The 15528-nt window shown below is 34.1% G+C and overlaps 1 protein-coding gene across 1 annotated transcript; it reads left to right on the top strand.

The window, feature by feature from the left end:
* The first annotated feature begins 1842 nt into the window (after nt 1-1842).
* LOC110784007 (uncharacterized) lies at nt 1843-2577 on the top strand. Its single transcript, XM_021988418.2, has one exon. The coding sequence runs from the start codon at nt 1843-1845 to the stop codon at nt 2575-2577; it is 735 nt and encodes a 244-aa protein (XP_021844110.2).
* Nucleotides 2578-15528: the final 12951 nt, after the last annotated feature.

The following is a 15528-nucleotide window of genomic DNA, read 5'->3' on the forward strand; positions in this document are numbered from 1 at the left end:
AGGGTGGAGGTGAGGTGGATTTTCAAAAATTATTTGTTTAATAGGATGTTGAGTCATAGGGTAAACTAGATATATTATTTAATTAGATGGTGGGGTTGATAAGTTACTAAATATGACAGGTGTATCTCTTAAATAAATACGACCGGAAAAAACAAGTGTATCTCTTAGATAAATACGGAGGGAGTACAAACACAATCTACCATTCTACCCGAAGATCGTAGGATTTTCCATCTATATCAATCCGACTTATTGCCTTCTCAACTTTGTCGTCTTATACTTTTTTTTTTTTTTTTTTTTTTTTATATATATAACTTTACCTACAAGGAATCCTCCAATGTTTTATCTTCATTATCAAAGTCGAAACTCCGTAACATCTTATTTATTTCGGAAATTTCATGAAATGCCCTCGAGTTTTGCCATAATTCACCAAACGCCCATCAAGTTTCAATAATTCATAAAATACCCCTCACAATTCGTACAAATACCCAACATACCCTTACTAATAACGGGCCGTTAGTCCGCCGTTAGCCAAGTTTCCAATTCACTCAAATGCCCCTATTCTGAAACTTATTTCACCAAATGCCCCTATTATGAAACTTATTTCACCAAATGCCCCAAATTTAAATATAGCTATTCTGATGTTCCGACGGCTAGTTTTTGTGTTTGAAAAGTGGTTCTTGGTCATGGTTGGCTATAAAAACCCCTTTGCTGAATGGTTCTTGTATTTTAGATGTTATTTTTTGCTAATTTCATAAGATTTGTGTCATGAGTTTTCTTTCAAAATCATCTTCCACACCCAATGAGTCCACATATATTAGGATACCTAACAAATTTTGTTATTGTGGTAGGAATGGAGGTTGAAGTGGTGTTCCACAAGCTCTTCTGGATAGCTGCTAATGCTTTTTGGGTAGTTTTGTGCACATCTGTTTTGATCTTGCACATATTCATTGAGTAGAAAATAACATTAAATGTAGTTGGTGCAAAGATGTTTTGTAAGTGAAGCTAAAAACAGAAATGCTTCCCACTTCGGTATTTTGTGCAGATTATGCAACATCAATTATTTATGAAATGTGAATTTATTTCTCATTACTTGTGTTTACTTCATGATTACAAACAGTAAAATTACAAACATCAATATCCCATTTGTATTACAAATTTGACTACTTTTTGTTGTTGTTTTAGCTTCTTCTTCATTTGCTTCAATTCTTCTTGCATCTTACTGTTTCGCCTGTTTTCAATACTTTCTCCTTCGTCTAAGCTTCCCCCGCATTATCCTTCGTGTTGTTGCCCCTTTGTTTTCTTGCTCAACTACTCCCTTGCACCATCTCAGATTGTTTCAAGGATCACACTTGTAGTACAACCTTTGTGGATTGAATGTTGTATCAGAGCTTCGAATGACAAATTTCCTACCACAATAACAAAATTTGGTAGGTACTCTAATATATGTGGACTCATTGGGTGTGGATGATGATTTTGAAAGAAAACTCATGACAAAAATCTTATGAAATTAGCAAAGCAAATCAAAATAACATCTAACTTACAAGAACCATTCAACAAAGGGGCTTTTATAGTCAACCGTGACCAACAACTACCTTTCAAACACAAAAACTAGTCGTTGAAACATCAAAATAGCTATATTTAAGTTTGAGGCATTTGGTGAAATAAGTTTCACAATAGGGGCATTTGGGGAAATAAGTTTCAGAATAGGGGCATTTGGGTGAATTGGAAACTTGGCTAACGGCAGACTAACGGTCCGTTATTAGTAAGGGTATGTTGGGTATTTGTACGAATTGTGAGGGGTATTTTATGAATTATTGAAACTTGATGGGCGTTTGGTGAATTATGGCAAAACTCGAGGGGCATTTCAGCAAATGCCTTCAAAGCCTTCAAACTACTAGTCCAAGTCTTTTACTTTTAGCTTCATTGGATGCTACAACATCTCAATTGAGCCAAAACCCGTCAACTATTTTCGACAACCCGGTCCATTTAGCAATGGAGGCTAAACATAAAATCAAACTAATCCCAGGTTACACCATCTTGGATTTCCCTAACATCGACCCGTTACGAGTTACTGTCGGAGTATTTGATCTCGGGTTTTCGGGTTATGAAGTTGATGACTTCTTATTTATGGATCAAAAGGTAGTCTCAGAGCTCCCTGGACCAAGGTTTATAACATTACCGTTTTGTCCAGGAACTTGTAAAGAACACGTAGATAGGCTAATATTGGGGTTTAAGAATTTTATATCGTCTCCAAATTTTAACCTAGAAAGGTCCCACACTTTCTCACATTCAATAAATAAACGAGTTGATCTCGAACCGTGGATTGATATTAAGATGGAATTAGCTCCACGAGAGGCTTTCTTTGCTAAGAAGAAAAAGGTGAGTATTGAAGACGCCGTCGGGAAAATATGTGGGGAGTTGGTATGTCCATTTCCACCTGGTATTCCGATTACCACACCGGGTGAGGTGATCTCGGAAAGAGTTATACAGATTTTATTGCAATGTAAAGATGAGGGTGTTAAACTTGTTGGGGTTTCTGATCCTCTTTTGTCTTCGATACTTATATGTGATGTTTAATTGTTTAAGTGTGAAGGATTTACTTTGCGTGTTGATTACTCCATCATTTATTATCCATACGTTATTAATCAATAAGATGTGATTTTGTTTGCGTGCTAATTACATGATTAATTTATTATCCCAGGCATTATTAATCAATAAGATATGATTTAGTTTGCGTGTAACATGATTTATTATCCCAACATTATTTTATGGAGGGAATATTATCCCCACATCTATACCTAGTATTTAAAAAGGGAATCTATACCTAGTCTATAACTTTCTATTTAAAAAGGGAAAACATATTTGATTAGATAACTTTCTATTTAAAAACAACTTTCTGAGGTTACTAAGATTCATTACAAGTTCTTTATGCATAGTTTATGTTTGATATGCTTAGTTAGAGGTTACTAAGATTCATTTCAAGTTCTTTATGCACATCTAAGGCTCATTTGGCTCGATATAGGTCATATTTGGCCAAAAATGGCATTTTCGATCCCAAATATTAACAAATGAACCTAAGGACACTTTCTAAACCTTTTTTATGTTTCATATGCTTAGTTATAGGTTACTAAGATTCATTTAAGTTCTTTATGCACATCTAAGGCTCATTTGGCTCGATATAGGTCATATTTGGCCCAAAATGACATTTTCGATCCCAAATATCAACAAATGAACATAAGGACACATTCTAAACCTTGTTTAGGTTTCATATGATTAGTTAGAGGTTACTAAGATTCATTTCAAGTTATTTATGCACATCTAAGGCTCCTTTGCCTCGATATAGGTCATATTTGGCCCAAAATGACATTTTCGATCCCAAATATCAACAAATGAGCCTTAAATGTGCATAAATTGACCAAAGTAGATGAGAATGAGGATCGGCAGCCTAATACTAAGTATTTTAAACATGTAAAGGGTTTAGAATTCCTATTTTGGTTCATTAGTTGAGAGTTGGGAGCGAAAACGACCATTTTAGTCAAAATATGACATATAACGATCAAACGAGCCTTAAATGTGCATAAATTGACCAAAGTAGATGGGATTGAGGATCGGAAACCTAATACTAAGTATATTAAACATGTAAAGGGTTAAGAATTCCTATTTTGGTTCATTAGTTGAGATTTGGGAGCGAAAACGGCTGTTTTTGTCAAAATATGACATGTAAGGACAATGGCGTATCCAGGATGTTTAGGGTGTTGGGTCACCATCATGCGCAATACATAATATATATTAAAAAAAATTATCGTACCAAAAATAATAAATAATCCATATTCATATTACAATCAAATACCTACGGAGTACAAAATTATTACAAATATTTTCTACGGTTTCTATATGAATTAAATAACTCAATGTAAGAGAACATGTATTTAAACAGATGGTCTCTTAGATTTGAATTGAATACAGAAGCTCTCTTTTACTCACTTTTAAGAGACCGGTTATTTTAAAGCAATGGTCTCATAGAATTATCGGTAGTTAAACCCGTTGTCTTATGTGCATAGTTAGGTTTTTCTAGTATAAGATATGAGACCGGCTTTAGGATATAACTGGCCTCTTAGATTACAGCTATATTGTGTTTTTTTCCCAAAATTTCGTTGGGTCACGTGACCCACCGGGACACTTTGTATTTCCGCCACTGTGTAAGGATCGAACGAGCCTTAAATGTGCATAAATTGACCAAAGTAGGTGAGAATGAGGATTGGCAACCTAATACTAAGTATTTCAACAATCCGTGGACTATGGACCATGGTGCACATAGAGCATGTGCACCAAAAGAACACACGTACATAAACAAAAGAACATGACATTACGACAAAAGAACATGCAATATAATGTTTTACTTTTTCGTTATAAAAAATCACAATTTATTAAAAATATATAAAAAAAAAATATGTCGATGTTCTTTTTACGTAACCAGATGTTCTTTTAATTATACACTAATGTTCTTAAGGTGCACCATGCTCTATGTGCACCATGGTCCACCTTCTAAATTGCGGTATTTCAAACATGTAAAAGGTTAAGAATTCTAATTTGGTTCATTAGTTGAGAGTTGGGAGCGAAAACGGCTATTTTAGTCAAAATATGACATATAACGATCAAACAGGCCTTAAATGTGCATAAATTGACCAAAGTATATGAGAATGAGGATTTACAACCTAATACTAATTATTTTAAACATGTAAAGGGTTAAGTATTCCTATTTTAGTTCATGAGTTGAGGTAGGGAGCGAAAACGGTCATTTTTGTCAAAATATGACATAAAAGGATCGAACGACCCTTAAACTGACCAAAGTAGATAAAGTAAATGAGAAGGAAGATTGACAACCTAATACTAAGTGTATTAAACATGCAAAGGGTTTAGAATTCCTATTTTGATTCATTAGAATTGAGAGTTGGGAGCGAAAACTGTTATTTTAGTCAAAATATGACATATAACGATCAAACGAGCCTTAAATGTGTATAAATTGGCCAAAGTAGATGAGAATGAGGATTGAAAAACATTTAACCAATTGAAGCATGATTAACAACAACAATGAAAAAATTAATGAAAATGTACGTACCTTATCTTCAGCCAACTAACGAAGATGGAGAAATGGCTAAATATCAGCAGCCATAACTACAAACTAAGCCGTACCCCTGTTCAAAGTTTTCGATGTTGCATGTAACACCCCGACAATTCTCTCTTTTCTAAAATAACTTTTTAACATAAAACGTAGAGAATTATCAAGGCATTATCGCCCGTGTGAAAACGTAACGGCTTATTCAGAATTTTACAGCGGAAAACATAAAACTAACTTTTAGTCTTATAAATAATTAATTACATATTAAATCCAAAAACCAATTAACGAAAATAAGGAAATATAAATAGTATGACAAGTTTCAAGTCTAAATTAACAACCCAAGTCACTTAGCAAAACAAAAATAAATACAAGCTCTCTAATCTCGATCCCAATGATGCATCATCTTCAAACCTGTAGATGGGCAACGCTTATTGATCCTTAGAGACTGCTCACCAAAGATGGGTCATCACAGGATCAATAAGGCATAGCCATGATCACCACACACAAACAAAGCACGTAATCAGCAAAGCTGAGTACTACATACTAAACAATAATAATCCTAACATGATACTATTAAACGAACAACCCTAACATGATACTAATGAACATAAACAAGGGGCAGACAAAACATGATAATTTGACGACCATACTTGACTAGACTAGGCTAGACTTACAACAATAATATTATTTTAGTTGAAATAGACAATGGACCGAGTTGACCGTCCGACGGCCTTCACTAAGGAAGACGAGGTACGGGCGCGACTCGTAACCTCAGAGACCTGCGATATCGAGGAACATTTGAATAAAAATAGGACACGGTGATCAATCCGGTCCGAGATAAAGGCCATGGGCTACCACCATGAACCCCAACTCCTGTTTGTCCGTCACTTTAGACGTGCACAGTCTAAAGCTATTGCTACTCAGTTTCACTTTACATGATTTACGAATTGAGACTCTGTTATGACTCAACAATCACATAAGGCATATAATCCACATTCGTTCACAACTGTTTTTATCTTGGAATTTAAGTACGTGATCATAAAGGCATCAATCAAGACTCATTCCAATTTACCCAACCTTTCCTTTAACCATGATCAACCCTGTATATGGGTATAAAGTTTCAACTTACTAAACAAGGTCATCGACCCTCATAAAGTAGTGAAAAGCTAAAAAAGGAACAACAATCAACTGATCTGAATCAACATATACAAAGTAATCTAGTGTTCCCAATCAAACATGTTTGCATCAATCATCCATACTAACATGTTATAATTCTCTTAATGCAATATAGGTTCAATACGTCCATCCAACAGTATTAAACATGCAATTTCAACCAGACTAAGTTCGTCGATAATATCAACATCACCAAGTTCAACAATAATATCAACATAGCCAAGTTCAACAACAAATTCAACATGGTTTCAACAATTAGCACACATTCCAAGCACACAGGTATGTACGTACCTTGTGTAAACAAACTGATAGGCCACTTTAACACTTTCAAAAGTTGTCTAAAACAACCAACAAGTAATCCCAATCAATTTCTAATCATTGGCAACCATAATAAAGCATTCTAAATGCATCCTAAACGTATTTAGAACTTTCCCCAATGTCAATACTTAACTACTAAACCTCCTCAATTATCATAAACTTCAATAAACACGCCCTTTACAAATTTCCAGCAATATAAGGTGATTTAAAACTACTCCAAAATATTTTCAACATGCTTAAAATCACAAAAAAAATAATAATTTAATAACTTATAATCATCCTACCATGAATTTAAAATATTAAACCTTAAAATTAATGCTTTAAATAATTCAAATTCTCGTTTCAAACAATTTATGAAATCTGAAAATTAATTATTTAATTATTCAACATTAAAATCTGAAATTCATTAATAAATCATAAAAATCATCAATTTAATTAAAATCCAATCATAAATTAAATTAATATAAAACATTTAATTTACTTGGGGTTTAAGAAATAACCAAATAAGGATAGGACTAATATTTATAACACTATTATACTATGATCAATTGGAATGCACTTCAATTGAGTTAATGACTTTTGTCCAGTAGCAATCATTAGCTAGCAAGCATAATCAAAGAATCTGAGAGTTGTTTGGCTCATCCTAAAAAGACATCCAACCAATATAATTTTTGTTTACTTAGTTTCAAAATTGATTTGAATCAATCACCTCTTAACAAAATAAAAAAATAAAAATGGCAGGCATCATTTCATCATCTTCATGTTACAAGACTCGTCACAATCCATTTCAACAACCATGTTGTTATTCATCTCAAAGAATGAGGCTAATCAAGAATCCAACGAACCATCTTACAAGCACTCGAATGATGAGATCTCGGTCGAAAATCGCCGGGAAAAGATCAGGGTTGGTGGTGGTGGTGGGTGATAAAGACTATGGTAAAACAGGGAGGAGGAGGGTGGAGGGGGTGAAGTGCATGGCGGAGGAGGGAGCTGTGAGTGGTGCACCACCGGATTCAACGGCGGAGGATGGCTGCCGGCGGTTGGTGCAGTGGCGCGGCAAGGCCACGGCGGTAGGGCGGTGTTGGGTGGTGGCGCAGGTGGAGGTCGAGTGCGCTGGTGGTGGTGGCCGGTGTGGAGTAGTAACGAAACAAAGAGGAGAGCGAACGAGTTGGTCGGCGGCAGCAGGCAGGGAGGCGCGCACGGGATCTGGAAGGGCCGTGGAGGTTAGACACCGCAGCTGTGGCTCCGGTGGGTGGTGACTGCTGGTTCCGTGCGAAAAGAGAAAGGGGAGAGGAGGAATGAGTTCTCGTGCGAGAGGGAGAAGGGAGGAGCGCGACTTACCGGCGGCTGGGCGGCGCGGCAGCTACGTTCCGTAGCAGTGAAGGTGGTGGTGATGGTGGTATGCCCTAACGGTGGTGGTGAGAGAAGCAAGCAAAGAGGGTTTGTAGGTTTACTGTTCACGTGAAAGGTAGGAGAGGGTTGGAGTTCCACGTGAAGTTAAACATGGGTGTGGGGTTATGGGTTTATTTGGGCTTGGGTATTTTAATTGGGCTAGAATTAGGATTCTTTTCTTATTTTAATAGTGTTCGAGTCCGAACCCGAATAGAAATACTTTTCCAAAACTGAATTGTTTCTATGTTTCAAATCGTTTTCGAATTATGATTCTAAAAATGTTTGATTTCATAGATCATTAAGATATTTGAAATGCATTTAAATAAAATATATATATATACATTCAATATATATATATATATATATATGTATATATTTATTACTAAACTTCACAAATTTTCATTTAAATATAATTAATTAAACGCTAAAATATATTAATAACTTTATAAATTTACGGGGGATTACATTGCAATTCCAAATAACATCCATTAATTGTAAGATGAAAAGACTGCATACTGAACTACGTGCTTGATTCTCTTTAGCTCCTCCCGAGATAAACCCTTCCACAAGACTTATATAGGCAAGAAAATCTGAATTTTTGCTACCAATTGATCAAGGAACAAAACTGAGAGGTTGCTCTCTTTCATTGTTATGCGGAACGAAACAAAGCGATAGATTGACTTGCAAATAGAGGAGTCTTTTAAAATTAAGGGAAGAAGAAAGGAAGGAAGAGTGATGCCATTGTTAAGCCTTGAAGAGCTCGTGGCTTTGAGAGAAAAAACAAAATACTACAGTGTTTTAATTGTGTAATTAATAATAATACAAGCTTAGATATGTATACTAACATATGTACAAGTTAATATTTTAGTAACCAACTTACTAAACTAATAAAACAAACTAAAACTTATACTAAAGTAAGTATAAGTTCCAACAGAGTCGAACAGACACGTAGGTCTATCGAGAACTCGAGATAATCCAACACCCACCTTTGAATTTGGGTCACAGTTCTTTGCTTTAATTTTTCCGTTGAGACCCTCTTGTGCACTAAAAAAAAGAGCGTACTTTTTTTTTGCTTGTTTTTTTTTTTTTTTTTTTTTTTTTGACATAGGCTTAAATTTGCATAATTGAAAAGGTTTTACAAACTACATACTACAACTACTAAACCACTAAGGTCTTTATAGACCATTACACAAACTTCATAGGTAACAAAATACATAGGCCACAACACCAAGAGGGAGGTATGCTCTTCTTGTGTCATCCCGTGCTTGTCGAACCTGCCTTGATTTTTGCCAAGGCCTTTTGTGAGTGTGAACTCTTTATAAGAGATGGTGCAGAAACCAGGACGATTACCATTTGAAGTCTCTTTCGAGAACCTGTAGAGCTTAAAAGACAAGGAAAGCACCGAAAAGATAACAACGCCCAAGGCAAGGGTGAAAGACCATGTGAGTTTAACACAAGCGTCTTGAGTTAATAAACATAACTCGGATAGCATGCTATGAATCCCCAAAATTTGGGGAGCAGCGTTAACATTTGGGGTTTTGAAAGCGTCAAGAAACATTCTCAACGCTGACCTAAAATGGGGATTAACATAAGCTAACCTCCACGACCAGAGAACAACCCCTACCCTAGGACACAAACCTTTCCTAACTCCTACTAATCCTTCCCTCATCAAACTACCAGAGCAGCATACTCCAAGCCCACAACCGAAAGAGATGAAGTTCCCCAATACACACTGACTTATACTTCCTCCATTAACAACTATAGAGAAAGAGAGAACTTCAACCATTATTAAGTCTCCAAAACCAACCATAAACCCCAGTAATTGAACTACCTTATACCACCTCCAGATTGAACCTAAATTCACGGAACAATCACTTGAAACCCAAACAACTAGAATCCACAATTGAAACCCACACTCAACAATAGCAGAAGGACAACTACTAACACCAAAAAAAACCAAGAACAATACCACCCAGCCAAGCCTACTAAAATAGACCATTCTTGAACCTAGCACTAACACAAAGCAAAGCAGAGGAGATACGGGCAACACACAAATGGCAAGTTTAACCCAAAACCTAAAACACTAAACTAACCTTTACCTTTACTATCAAGGTCGGGGTAAGTCGACACTACAAGACGGCGGTGATTACCTTTACCGTCCAGATCGGGGTGGTCCGACACAAACAAGACAGCGGCGATTAGCCGGAATCAGGATAACAAGCCAAGAAACCAACACACAGGGTACTACCCACAACTTACACAAGAGACAACCCAAAACAAACAGCTATTCCAAGTTCACACAACCCTCACCCTAAAAATACCTTTACCGACGAACGACGACGGCGGCGAATAGAGAAGGGATGGAAAGCCGCCTAAGTTGACTCTCTAACCCGATCAATTAACCTCCAAACTCAATGCTTTAAATTAAGAAACCCTGCTAGGCAAAAACAAGAAAACCCCAAATTAAAACCCTATCCCTAATTTTACCTTTACCACCAAGGAAATCAACTCTGAAATCGCTCCGCGGCGGCACTAGGGTGGCTTTTAGATTGAGATCGTCCACTTCTTTGTCACCTTTGAATTTGAACACAAGAACTTCGCCTCCGAAAACTCCTCTCCTTGGATAAAAACAGATCTGACCGATCTTAAGTTGAAGGAGGCCGAAGAAAAACTTAATTAAACTAAAGAAAATTAAGAAGAGAACACTCGCCGGTAGCTGGCCGGAGAGGTGCCTGGCCACCGGCGAGGTTCGAGCTGGGGCGGTGGAGTTTCCTTAGGGGAGGTGGTTTTCTTAGAGAGAGAAAAAGAGAGAAGAGAAGGGCGTAAGATTATAATCGTTTTTTTTTTTTTTTTGCTTGTTTTGAGGGAATAGTGAGTAGTTATTTCGTCTACTAAAAATAAATGGTGTCAAATGCTAAATTAAATATGCAAAATAAAAGTTTTAGATTTAATGTTGAAAAATGAATATTCAATCGTTTATTATAAAAAAATTATAGTGGATACAAAATTAATATAACTAGATTTTAGCCCGTGTGATGCACAGTTTCTATTAAATTATTAAGTTAAAATAAAACTCCTATAACAACTGTTATATTTATATATTAGAATAGGTTAATGTTTGATTTTGAATTAAATTTTATTTTAGATTTATTTTTTAATTATTAGAGTGTTTTGATTTTGGATGGAGTTTTATATATCAGTGGTTAATTAAAATATGTACGTAGCACCTAATTATTTATCTATGTGGCACTCGACTTTTTTAATTCAAAAATAATTTTAAAATCTTATTTTTCATTGGCCGAAACCATTAGTTTTCCTAAGTGGCGCTCTGGATTAGTGTTTGATTTTGAATTGAATTTTATTTTAGAATAATGTTTGATTTTGGATGAATTTTATTTTAGATTAATTTTTTAATTATTAGATTGTTTGATTTTGGATGAAGTTGTACATATTAGTAATTAATTAATTAAAATATTTATATGGCACCTTTAATTATATATGTGTCACTCAATTTTTTTAATTCAACAACAAAATTAGAAATCTTATTTTTCATTGGCCAAAACCATTAGATTTCCTACGTGACGCTTTAATAATTCAGCAAATTTGCTTCCTTTATATATATATAGAGAGAGAGAGAGATTAGGTTATATTAGATAAATTAGATTAGATTAGATTAGATTAGATTAGAAATAGATCCAGGTATATTGATCGGTATTGGACTATTGGTTATTTTTTAAAAACTTTAAAAAATACTCCCTAGTTTAATTTAATAGTTTGAACCCTAAAGTACATAAATGATGTTAACATAGGTAGCAGCCTAGCAGCCCAAAACATTAATCCGTGCGATGTACGGATTCTATTACATTGTTAAGTTAAAATAACAGTTCTATACATACCAACTGCTATTAGATTAGTTTTTGATTTTGGATTGAATTTCATTTTGGATTTATTTTTTAATTATTAGAGTTTTTGATTTTGAATGAAGTTGTATATTGTATTAGTGTTTGATTTTGGGTTGGATTTTATTTTAGATTAGTGTTTGATTTTGGATGAGTTTTATTTTAGATTATTTTTTAATTATTAGAGTGTTTGATTTTTGATGGAGTTGTATATATTAGTAATTAATTAATTAAAATATCTACGTGACACCTAATTAATTATCTACGTGGCACTTGAATTTTTTTAATTCAAAAATAAATTAGAAATCTTATTTTTCATTGACCGAAACCAATAGTAATCCTAGGTAGCGCTCTAATAATTCATCAAATATGCCTCCTTTATAACACTTCTTACGGTGAGAACACTTCCTTACGGTAAGAACACCTTCTTAACCGTTGGATTGTTTCTAATCTAACCACCCAAAATGAATCGATTTTAACAAATCTGGACCTTTAAAAATGATTAAAAACAAAAAAAAAAAATTATTTTTCTCTCTCTCCATTTTCAGATTTCTTTCTCTCTCTTCACTTCCTCTTCTAGATTCAGAATTTTTCTCTCTCCACCACCAACGGTGGCCGTTCGTTCTTGCCGGTCGCCGCTCGTATGTCGGCGGTCGGTGCTCGCTTCCTCTCTCTCCGGCGCTCATCTCTTCAATTCCTCTCTCTCCGGCGCTCATCTCTTCAATTCCTCTCTCTCCGGCGCTCATTCTCTCTCTTCAATTTTCGAAATCGATTTCTCAATCGTTTGTTAAATCGATTTCTCAATTCATAATCGATTTTTCAAACGATTGTGCAATCGATTCTTCAATATCGAAATCGATTTCTCAATCGGTGTTCTTCCACGCAGCGAAATCGAACCAGAAATCCGGCGAAATAAGTGATGGTGGCGGTGGTTGTGGTTCGCCGCTGCTCACCTCTCTCCGTCGCCGCTGCTCACCTCTCTCCGCCGCCGTTTCTCTCCTTTCGCCACCGCCGCCGGTCGCAACAATGAAATCCCTGCAATTCAATCGCCGCCGGTCGCAGCAACTCGATGTTGTTTGAAATCGAAATCTGTTCTAATCGTAGTCGTCAAACCAGAATTCGAAATCGAAATCGCTGGTGTTCTAATCGTTTTAATGCTGGTAATTCGATTTCGATTTCTGTTAGATTTCTTCGATTACGATTTCAATTTCTGTTATATTTCTTCGATTCTAAAATCAGTCGATTGATATTTTCTGAGATTCTAAAATCAATCGATTCTAAAATCAATTGATTACTTCGATTCTAAAATCAATCGATTCTTTAATCATTGATTTTTCAATTTAAAAATTAAAATCGATTTCAATTTTGGTGGTTGCGAATCATATCTCGTTTGAGCGTATATCGGGATTTAGAACACTGTTTGATGATGTTAAATTGTTAAAACATGTTTGGATAAAATTTGAACACGGTTGAATAAAATTAGTACATGTTTGAATAAATTTGGAACGTACTTGAATAGAGTTAGAACATGTTTATATAAAGTTAGAACATGTTTGAATAAATTTATAACATGTTTAATAATTTTAGAACATGCTTGAATGGATTTAGAAATACTTGAATAAATGTTGAACACTTTTGAATAAAGTTAGAACATGCTTGAATAAATTTTGAAACACCGTTGAATAAAGTTAGAACATGGTTGAATAAATTTATAACATGTTTAATAATTTTAGAAATGTTTAAATTAATTTAGAACATGCTTGATTGGATTTATAACATGCTTGAATAATTTAGAACATGGTTGAATAAATTTATAAAATGTTTAATAAATGTTAGAACATGTTTGAATTAATTTAGAACATGAGCTTGAAACTTCAGAACATGTATATATGTATATGTGTTGACTAGGTTCCATGTTCTAAATTTAGAACATTGTTGGACAAATTTAGAATATGTTTGAATAAAACTAGAACATGGTTGAATAAATTTATAACATGAGCTTGAAAATTTAGAACATGAGCTTGAAAATTTAGAACATGGTTGAATAAAATTAGAACATGCTTGAATAAATTTAGAACGTGGTTGGATAAATTTAGAATATGGTTAAACAAGTTTAGAACATCGTTGAATAAATTTAGAACATGCTTGAATAAATTTAGAACATGCTTGAATAAATTTAGAACACAAGCTTGAAAATTTAGAACATTTATATATGTATATGTGTTGACTTGTTCTAAATTTAGAACATGGTTGAATAAATTTAGAACATGCATGCATAAATTTAGAACATAGTTTAACAAATTAAGAAAATGGTCGAATAAATTTAGAACATGCATGCATAAATTTAGAACATCGTCGAACAAATTTAGAACATCGTCGAATAAATTTAGAACATGAGCTTGAAAATTTAGAATATGGTTGAATAAATTTAGAACATGATTGAATAATTTTACAACATGGTTGAACAAATTTAGAACATTTTTGAATAATTTTAGAATATGGTTAACAAAATTTAGAACATGCTTGAATAAATTTAGAACATTGAGAGTGTAAAAGTGTTCTTACCGTAAGAAGTGTTCTTACATAAGGGAAGTGTTCTAAATTTGTAAGCTCATGTTCTAAATTTATTTAAGCATGTTCTAAATTTATTCAAGCATGTTCTAAATTTATTCAAACATGTTCTAAATTTATTCAACGATGTTCTAAATTTTCAAACTCATGTTCTAAATTTATTCAACCATGTTCTAAACTTATTCAACCATGTTCTAAATTTATTCAACCATGTTCTAAATTTTCAAACTCATGTTCAAATTTTTAACCTCGTGTTCTAGATTAATTCAAGCATGTTCTAAAATAATTCAACCATGTTCTAATTTGTAAGCTTATGTTATAAATTTATTATATTCAAGCATGTTCTAAATTTATTCAAGCATGTTCTAAATTTATTCAAGCATGTTCTAAATTTATTCAACGATGTTCTAAATTTGTTCAACCATGTTCTAAATTTGTTCAACCATGTTCTAAATTTGTAAGCTCGTGATCTAAATTTATTCAAGCATATTATAAATTTATTCAAGCATGTTCTAAATTTATTTAACGATGTTCTAAATTTGTTCAACCATGTTCTAAATTTGTTCAACCATGTTCTAAATTTGTAAGCTCATGTTCTAAAATTATTCAATCATGTTCTAAAATTGTAAGCTCATGTTCTAAATTTATTCAAGCATGTTCTAAATTTATTCAAGCATGTTCTAAATTTATTCAAGCATGTTCGAATATTTGCATTTTTCAAGATCCGAATACATTTTCCGGAAATGTCTCTTAACCGCAAACAACCAGCAAACCTAGTCCTTCCATTTAGCCACGATAACTGAACTCGTAACCTCAGATCAGTTCAGCCACGAAATCATAAAAAATTCGAACAATCAATTGAGAATGCCGATTGAAAAATCGATTTCGAACAATCGATTAAAATTTCCACCGCGAGCAGTGATTCGATTGAATATTTCCGATTGCAATTGATTTCGAATTGAGAAGTACTAATTGAAATTGATTTCGAATTGGAGGAGAAAGGAGGAGGATTGAAAAAACTTACCGAAATTGCTCATTGAAATCGATTTCGATTTC

This window comes from Spinacia oleracea, chromosome 1, assembly GCF_020520425.1.
Source record: "Spinacia oleracea cultivar Varoflay chromosome 1, BTI_SOV_V1, whole genome shotgun sequence".
In the NCBI taxonomy this organism is placed as follows: Eukaryota; Viridiplantae; Streptophyta; class Magnoliopsida; order Caryophyllales; family Amaranthaceae; genus Spinacia; species Spinacia oleracea.